This window comes from Pinus tabuliformis, chromosome 9 (assembly GCF_031772625.1).
Source record: "Pinus tabuliformis cultivar Carrire ecotype Pingquan chromosome 9, CPIR1, whole genome shotgun sequence".
In the NCBI taxonomy this organism is placed as follows: Eukaryota; Viridiplantae; Streptophyta; class Pinopsida; order Pinales; family Pinaceae; genus Pinus; species Pinus tabuliformis.
Genome location: NC_142307.1, coordinates 1,336,941,791 through 1,336,951,600, shown reverse-complemented (window position 1 = coordinate 1,336,951,600; position 9,810 = coordinate 1,336,941,791). Strand labels below are relative to the sequence as shown.

General features: G+C 34.9%; 1 protein-coding gene across 1 annotated transcript; it reads right to left on the bottom strand.

Annotated features, from left to right (window-relative positions):
• Positions 1–6,031: 6,031 nt before the first annotated feature.
• On the bottom strand, positions 6,032–8,555 carry LOC149153462 (fructose-1,6-bisphosphatase, chloroplastic-like). The gene is made up of 4 exons (XM_089443827.1): positions 8,043–8,555; positions 7,114–7,338; positions 6,284–6,790; positions 6,032–6,103 (listed from the first exon to the last, which is right to left on the bottom strand). Exons 1-4 carry the CDS (start codon positions 8,529–8,531, stop codon positions 6,032–6,034), a joined length of 1,293 nt encoding a protein of 430 aa, XP_089299953.1. The 5' UTR covers positions 8,532–8,555.
• Between the last annotated feature and the right edge of the window lie 1,255 nt (positions 8,556–9,810).

The following is a 9,810-nucleotide window of genomic DNA, read 5'->3' as shown; positions in this document are numbered from 1 at the left end:
GTCTAGGTCCATGTGGCCATCTTTGGTTTATGTAATAGAGTTGTTCAGTGACTCCCTCAGCCCCTTGATATATAGCTTTAAGTCTGGGCAAGGAAGGGCACTTATTTGTAGAATGATTTTCTTCACAAACTGAACAAACCTCTATAGAGTTCAATGGCCATTCCTAAGATGCCTCTTGGTGCATCTAGGGCAAAAAATGGTCAAAGCCCTCTCTGCTTCCTCTTGTTTTCTTTTGACATGTAAGGTATTCATTTGCATGGCAAGAGTCTGCAACATCTCACTCTTGAAGTCTTCCAGTATGTTTCCAATTTCTCCTTTAATGGATGAGTTGGAGGAAGAGGTACTGGCTATGGGTTGACTCCCCCTACTTTTCTTTTTGGCTGCTCTAGAATGGTTTCTAAAAATAGTCTTTATGTCCTCATAGGATAGTTGGTAGATGTCTCCCCCAGCCAGTAGATGGAGGGTGTCTAAAAGATCTTCTCGAATTCCCCTGAGCAGGACCAACTTCAGAGACTCAGGGTCAAGTGTACACCCGGCCCTTTTGTAACTGAGCTAGAACCTCTCTTCATAGTCTTCTAGGGACTCATCACTTCCTATGGTCATTTAGAAGATTTCTTCTTTAGTATCTTTTGACCTACAATAGTCTCGATACTTTTTGTTAAAGGCTTGCTGCATCTGAGCCCAAGTTGTGATGCTATTGCCAGGTAATCCCATGAACCAGCGTAGTGCTGCATCCTTGAGAGTAGAAGGGAACAGTTTCAACTTTTTCTCATCTTCTGCATAGTCATAAGTTCGACAGATGACAACAAACTCGAACAAGAAGGTGTCAGGATCTTCTGTAGTCAGACCATGGAAATGAGGTAGGGCGGAAGGACTTATATTCTTCATTTTGGTGTCCCCATTGGTCTCCCGAATGGGAAAGGTACCCTCTATTCTCTCTCCATTCCCCCTAGCATTTCTATTTTCAGCCATTGGCTCCAAAGGAATGTTTTCTTCTTCTTCTTCCCCTATAGGTTCTTCAAATATGTTTGGCTGTTCACCTAAGGGTTCTTCTTGATCGCAGCCACCGAAGAAGAGAGAAGGTTGGCTGTGTGAAGTAGTTGGGGTGTTGGGCAAAATTTTTCCTGAGTTATCTCTATTCCTACGAGGCATGAAAGGAAATCTTTTTGGGTGGTTTTTGTATCTTTTTCCCCACACTGAATGTACCTGCAAAAATTGAAATTGTGATTGAACAAAATAAACTGCAACTAACTGAAATAAACTTGCTGAATGGAAATTTGTAGAATTGGAAAGGAAAGTAAGGAGATGCAGAACTGAAAGGAAAGAACTGACTAGTCTACTTTTGCTGAAATGAAATTTGCAGAATTGAAAAGGAAAGCAAGGAAGTGTAGAACTTGAAAGGAAAGAAATGACTAGTCTACTTTTGCTAAAATAAACTATTAGCAGAATGTTGCAAGAAGAAATAGAAGAAAGTAGTAATCACAGAATACTCTGATGCTTCCCCGACAACGACGCCAAAAAGTGGTGAGCACCAGTATTGCAGCAATAATGTTGTAACTCCTGGGCTGCCTACTTTACTCTTATCAACCTGGTAGTTCGTAACAAACTTGGAAGCGTCGGTGCTGTATGCACAAGTACTAGTTCTCACTGTAGGTTGTCACTTGGTCAGCCGGCGCAAGATCACTAGGAGCTCAAGCCAACTTCTATGGATTCTAGAAGAAGCTATATATGTGATGAAAGGAAAGAAATATTACTCTACAGATGCTATTCTAACTGCAGAAAGGAGAAACACAAACCTAGTAAACCCTAATTAACCAACTATTTCTATTTTTTGCAGAAAGCACTATGAAAACCATGAAAGGAATGCCATTACCTACTCAAGGAAGTAAACAACATCTAACTATGCTATTTCTAGAAGTAAATAAGCAAAAAACATATTTTTGGATTTTTATGTATTTTTATGTGAATTTGACATGCATGTAATTTATTGTGTGTGAGTGTGGCAGCGAATAGGTGGCGTTGAAGGGTAGTTTTGGGACTTGAGAGGATGTAGGATGGTGTGGATGGGTCCTAGGAGGTCTCAGGTGGCCTTCTGGAGGATTTTCCCACACTCGGCCTTCAAAAGAAAGCCTACAGGAAAATCTACAGGAGGACACAGGAAATCTACAGGAGGAAAACAGGGAAACTATAGGAGGCCTACAGGAGGAGGCCGAGAGCAGTTTTCACTGTTTTGAGGGTGTGAGAGTGGGTGAAAAAGGTGGATGAAGGTTGGAATGAGGTGTTAGGGTGCCTAAGGTCTACCATGAATCACCAGGAGAGAGAAAGATGATTGGGTTTGCTCAAGGAGAGAGGAAGAAGTTCTATGGAAAAATGCAGGAAACTAGGGCAGAATTGAGGTGAGATTTGGGAGACCTATAGGGCATGGATCAGATGGAGGGTATGATTGCTAATAAGTTGGCCTATTGCTGGAAGAGATCTGCTGCATAGAAACTGACAGTCAACCAAGGAAATCAAGAAACAAGTGAAATGAATGCATTTAGGAAAAACAGAGTTTTGCATAAAAATGGTCTAAATTATGATCTATGAAAGGAAATGCTGAGAAATGATGTAGGAAAAGGAAAGCATGAAAGAAGACTATTGCAAATCATGAAGTAAGCATGATGAAGAATATCTAAAGCAATGGATTATTAACTTGCTAAAAAGCTGCAAACACTAGAAGTCTTATGAAGGAGGAAAATCTGTGTTTTTGGGGCAGCGAGAGAGTCTTTGCCTCAAATCATGGTCCCAGAGGGAGGAAGAGAGGCCAAGGCACTACTGCTAGCCTTTTGAATCTTTGCTGGTCACTGCTTAACCTGCTACAGAAAGCACAAATGGAAGCAAACTACTAAATCATCAAAAGAAACCTATTCTTAACCATAAGAGAAATACATCTAACAACAAACTAATCTACAAACTGAAACAAAGCATACAAATACAAGTAAAGAGGAGCTTAGCTGCTTGGATTGGACCCTAACCCAAGAGCTTCAGCTCTCTGAGGTAACTCAGTGCTAGCTCAAAAAGGATTCCATCTTTATTTTCAAAACAATAGCAAGATTACATGAAACTGTCACAAAATAATAAGCTCGAAATTTGAGCAGAGTTTACATAAGAAAAAATCTGACCCTAGTGAGGCCCTAGGTCTCTCTACTTATACAAATGAAGCTACCAATGGCTTCCTTAAAATCAGGGAGGCTTGGCTCCCAAAACTTGAGATAATCATCAGTCATGCTCCATTTTCTTCGCTGCCTTCTAGTGCATGATTCAACTGTTTGTACTTTGAGCTGAATGAAGGGGAATTCGAAGTGAGGAGTAATAAATGAGGGGGATTCCCTCCTATAAGTCCTCTCCTCTGTCCACTTCAAGTTATTGCAGCCATTTGTTCACTGGATCCTTGACTTTGACCTCAAAATCCATTAATAATCTGCATTAAATACATGTTAGACCACATGGCACAATAACTAACTCAACTCACTCTATAAGCATAAATATAATCAGAAAATCATACAATAAGCTAAGAGAATGGTTGATTTGACTAGGTTAGGAGGTAAAATGAGCCCATATAATTACCCATTTATGAGGCTCATCAATTACCATGAATAGAGGAAAACTGTGACATAGGATTGGAAACATCATGGCAAATAATTTCAAAGTGGAATTTTACATATTTTACCTGGAATTTGAGAAGTCATTCAACTGGAGGTTAGAAGAACAAAACCTTGGAACTTTGGTATTCTCTCCAACGAAAATACATCTCAGCGTGAGAGACTGTAAATGAATCCAAACCACTAGAAATTAAAAACCATAATTTTATACTTGAAAAACCATAAAAGAAAATAATGATTACTAAGAGTATGTCTTAGTGGTTCACCTGAAAGGTATTGTCGGTCGCAAGCAAAGAGAAAAATCCTAATGTTCAATTATGAACTCTAGAAAACTTTTATGGTCGATGGCCAATGTTCCATACAAACCCTTGATAGAGAAACACCGTAGGTATAGTAGCAAGAACCTAACAAATACCACAACGATAGGATTAGTCCACAAAGAGATTAAATCCTAACAATTTAAAAGAAAAATAGTTTAAACAAAAATGAAATGACACGACAGTAAATCAATTACCTCTGATGCAAATTGGTGAACAAATCAATGTACAATTGTCTGTTCGAAATACTTAACGATGTAGTGAATGGTAGGAACAAAAAACCTATTTTCTTCCATGTCAAAAGACTCTTGAGAAATTTAGTCGCAAAGTGGTAAGTTACAAAGTATTGTGAGAAAATGAATAATCAGACAAGAACAGTCAGGGTAGTCATTACATCACATGGAAACCCTGAAAACTCTAGCCACCGTCAATTCTACAGATCGCATCATAAATGTCGATTTGGTAGATGAAAAGGACAATTCGTGGAGGTGCAAAGGAATGACACGTATATGCATGGAAAATTCCAGAAAGAATTCATATAAAACTATATAAACTATATTGAATTTGATGCAGAGGACTATGGAATAAAATACCACATTGAAACAACAATTTCAAAGTGTGAATATTGATATATGTAAATGCAATTGGTTATAAACCAAAAATATATATATGGCCTGACATATGGAGTGTATATGTTTTGTTCAATATAATTGACATATGTTATACGCTCATGTAAGAATAAGACAGGGAAGTTCTAACTAAATTTCAAATGATGGCAATTGTTATATATTATAATTAGGGTAAAAGCAAAAGAGTATTGTATATAACTCGAGTATGTTGGTGAATAAAGAAAACATATTTTTGTTTAATACACTCAAATATGTATAAATGAAATACATTGTATAATATATAAGTGATAAATGGGTCTCAAGTTGTTAGACCAATTCAACTAGAACATTAAGATAAGATAATATAACAGTAAGAAGGAATTTAGTGTATAAATTTCTAAAAGACAAATAACACATGTAATTTGTGGAAGAAGGAAAATGTCTTGGTATAGAATAGCAATGCCTTAAAATGAGATTCTCAACAACTAATATGAGTATAGAGAAATTCAAATAAGATGTCAATACAAAAATGATAGGGAAGGAATACTATGCGTCGCCAATAATTCAATATCATAAAATTTCTATTAACTATTTTAGAAGGAAATATACATAAATAATTAATAAAAGTAGGAATCTCTTCGAAAGAAACAAATATAGGAAAAATAGAATTATGTTACCAAAATAGTTAACTGATTTGTGTTTAAATAAAAAATTGTTAAAAAAATTTTATTACAAAAGAAAGCTAAAATATTTTACATTATTTAATATTATAATTTTATTATTATAATAAAATTACTTAATTTTTTTCTTGATATTTAACCTATATAATCAAACCCTTTGATTATTGTTATTTAGTTAATGAATTATATTTTTAATCTTTTACTTATGTTTATTGTTTTTTTTGACAAAGGTATATTATATTTTCATATAAATAAATTAGGTTTCAGTTTGTTTTTAATAACTGAGTATCTTATAATTGTTTAATATTATAAGATCTATGATGTATTAATTGAGTATCCCATATTTGATTCAAATATCATGAAAAAGGATTAAGAATAAAAATGACTGGGAGAATAAAAACAATTACAAATACTTTCATAAAAATAAACAAAATAAAAATAAAATTAAAAAGGTGGAAAAAGGTGTTTTTATTAGGTTCCCACATCTGGACTTAACTTTATCACTTTACCATTATGCTATGCCATGGATAATCACCTGCGCTCGACTTGAAACAAAAACTTTCAATTAAAATTTCGCACTTTTTTAATACTCCACTTCAACCATACATGGCTATTACTTATAAAGCCCTGCATATATTCCATGGAGTAGATGTCATTGAGAGTAAAACACAAACATTTGAAAGAAAGTTTAGTTGCTACTTATGTAGAAAATCAACTTAAATAATTTTCTAGCTTCTCAACTTCTTCAACACTTCAGAAAGTTTAGTTGCTACTTAGGTAGAAAATCAACTTAAATAATTTTCCAGCTTCTCAACTTCTTCAACACTTCCAATGTACAAAGGTATTCTCTGATGAACCTGCTCCAGGAATAAATGGATAGTCAGACCTTAGTAAGTAAACAAATAGAGAATCTTGATTGATTGTCAAAAAGTCAATAAGCTATTTTAATATTTAAGAAAATAGAGAATCTTGATTGATTGTCAAAAAGTCAAAAAGTCAATAAGCTATTTTAATATTTAAATGGAACTTCAACTGACCTCGTGTATGTCAAGAACCCTTTCATGGCCATCGGATCCTTTACCACCTGCTTGCTCTGCTAGATAACTCATTGGAGCACATTCATACAGAAGTCTGAGCTTCCCATTGACACTTTTCTTGTCAGAAGGATATCCATAGATACCACCATACAACAGAGTCCTGTGGAAATCACCCACCAGGCTGCCAATGTAACGACCAGAGTAAGGCTTCCCAGAAGGCTGAAGAGAAGGATTCTTGAGATCGTCCATGTACCTTTTCAGCTTGTCATCCCACAGTTGGTAGTTGCCTTCATTGAAGGAATAAATGCTTCCTTTCTTGGGAATCTTTATGTCTACATGGGTCAATAAAAATTCACCATACATGGGATCCAAAGTAAAGCCATAAACCCCCTTTCCCACTGATAAAACTAAAATCACAGAACTGGAATACATGCAGTACCCTGCAGCCAACAGATTGCTCCCTGGTTGGCACACATTCACAATGCATCGTTGCTTCACCTCACCAAGCTGCCCATTTCAGTTAAACTCAATTTAACAACCAGCACAAAATTAAATGAGAAGAACAAATCATTATGTAGCTGCTAATAAAATTAAATCAGAAGAACAAATCATTATGTAGCTGCTAACAAAATTAAATCAGAAGAACAAATCATTATGTAGCTGCTAACAAAATTAAATCAGAAGAACAAGGTCTGAATTTGATTTAATTCAGAACTCGATCCATAACATATTTTTCTTCAATTCCATTCCATTTGAGACCTTGGTGAATACAGATAATACTCAGAGGGGGCTTCCTTCCTTCCTCTGTGGAAGATTTAAGAACCATTTACCTCATTATCATCGTCACCGTCGAAATTCCACTCGTCAATAGGATTGTAAATTCCAAAAATAGACCCTGTGGAGACCGCTGCATCAACGTTTGAGGATCCATCCAGTGGATCAAAGACAACAACGTAGTTGCCAGAGTAGCTCTCCTCTACAGCCACAGGAACATCCTCTTCTTCCGAAGCAATAATTCCTGTTCTGCCACTTGACCTCAAGCAACCGCAAAATACCTGCATAGCAAAATTATTCTCCTCACTACATATTGTCATAGAGTACTAATAATGGCTGGAGCATCATGTATAGGAAGCATTGACGTAAATATTTCTTCCTTTCCAGATAAATAATTCGCCTTCCAGATTGTCATGGTTGTTGGCAAAGGGTTATTTATTGGGTGAATTTTTTTCTCTCTACAATAGTCTACTCAGTAATTTGAGGCCTTCCCTCCCTTCATGGCATGCAGAGCCAAGGGACCCTTAAGAGGAAAAATGTAAACCCATGATAGCTTATCTGAAATTGGATTGTCATTGACGAATTGAGAATTTTTATGTGGAACATCCATGTTTATAGATGTTTGCCAGAGTGCAACTTTAGTTGGAATCAGTATGAGCTGGGACAAATCTCAAACCTGTAAATTGTAATTCACAGTTACTGGGTTATCCCTATAAGGTGACTATGGATTCTTGTAACAATTATATCAAATAATTTATGGGTTCTTGGATAGAGGTGATCAGGTATGTTATTAAAACACTCCTAGCTGTTAAGCCACCATCCTCATCTTATTCAAATGTTATTCTTGAACTATCATGATATAGCCTCATGATATAACCTCACCATCATAACCTCACCATTAAGGAACTTCAAAAAAGACATATAAAACAAAAACAAGTATGTCAAATAAGTGAACTAAGATTGCAAAATGAGGATGCAGTGTAACCTCATTTGAGACAACATCCAGCTTCTTCTGATCCTCCCCCTGCACATTGACTCCACCGTGGAGACCTGTGAGATTGGATATTCCAGCTCTCTGCACCAGTGAAGCAATCTGCTTGCAGGCCAATGCAATACTTGATAAGACAACAGTAAGTTCACCATCTATAACACCACTTTTCTCTTGTTTCAGTAACCAACCAGTGAAAGTCCCTATATCATAAATCCCCTTCTTCTTTGGCATTTGCTGCCTCTCTTTCTGTGTTTTGGTAGACTTGTCCAAAACCACTGCGGCCCTTGGACAAAATGGCCTCTTCATACCCAATACATTCTTTTTCTGTGGCCAAATGTTTGCAGAACATATAAATGAAGATAATAATGATGAAGATGACAATGGGCATGTGATATAGCTAAGGCTGGCAGTAGCTGCTGCCTGGGATGACCCAGCAGAAGAAGAATGGCAGATTAAAAGATGGGAGGAGAGTGCAGTCGCCATGGCTGGTCTTCTCAGACGTTGATGATGAAGGTAAGGAAATATGTCCGATCTAATGGATGAATGCTCAATATATAATAATAATTTGGAAGGTAAAATTTGGGGATAATAAGAGTAAATAGTCGATCTTGAAGGCTGGACTGTAAGTTCCCCAGGCTTCCATTGTACTGCATTGTAATTAATCAACATGTTTATTTATCTTTCCATGGACAGTTGAGTTGGCGTTGTTTTAAATATCGTACTTCAATTCCGTGAGAAACCGAAATTCCGTTGCGAATCTCACCGCAATCCACAGATTAAGACATATATATAATAAATATGTATTAAGGCAAATATATAATAATCTATGTTTATTTGCAAATTGATGCTAGACCGGGTAAAATTATTTGGCTTTCTTTATTCTATAATATTCTGAAATCTGACTTTAATTTTTAAATGTAATATTCATCATGATTATATGTAATCTTAATATATAAGATTAAGATTAATATATATTTAAGTTTAATATATATTTAACTTAAATGTAACATTAATTTAACTCAAATTTATGTAATTTTAATATATACAAAATAATTTGTGAAGCATTTTAATGTTAATTGTGGAGAGAGGCGCTCTACAGTCTATTATAGGGTAGATCTCACATAAAAACATAAACATGTAAACACGTAAAAGTCAATATAATGTTTTACATTTAACATTTATGGGACAAATAATTATTAATACCATGAGTCAAATACTATGGGTCAAATATCTTATTTATAAAAGAGGTATGGTAAATCAATAAAATATATCAAATAGGATTAGAAATCAACATCTAATTATATAGCAAACCTATAGGCCAAATACCATGGGCCAAATTATTATTAATACCATGCAAAAAAAACATTATTAACCATAATATTGATATTAAAAGATTAATATGAGATTCACGGTGATTGGTGCATTGTTAAGACACTCCTTGCCATAGGTCATTGGTTCAAATCCCCCATGGGTACTTACCTACAAAATATATATATATATATATATATATATATATATATATATATATATATATATATATATATATAAAAGATTAATATTATTATTATTATTAAATCTAATATTCATATTAATATATTATAATATAAATAATATTAAATTTGGATTAATACAATATTATAACTTTTATATTATAATATATATTAATATATCATGATATATATTAACTCTAGATATATAAGGGTGGGAAGAACAAAGACATAAAGTGATAGAGGTGATTGGTGCACTGTTAAGGCACTCCTTG

What these genes read in the sequence shown, in the direction of transcription:
- LOC149153462 (XM_089443827.1), bottom strand. Translation starts at nt 8,531, where the DNA reads ATGGCGACTGCACTCTCCTCCCATCTTTTAATCTGCCATTCTTCTTCT. An exon ending in ACGGTGACGATGATAATGAG is followed by an intron (nt 6,791 to 7,113) that starts GTAAATGGTTCT and finishes TGAAATGGGCAG; the next exon opens with CTTGGTGAGGTGAAGCAACG. An exon ending in GGGTTCTTGACATACACGAG is followed by an intron (nt 6,104 to 6,283) that starts GTCAGTTGAAGT and finishes TTCCTGGAGCAG; the next exon opens with GTTCATCAGAGAATACCTTT.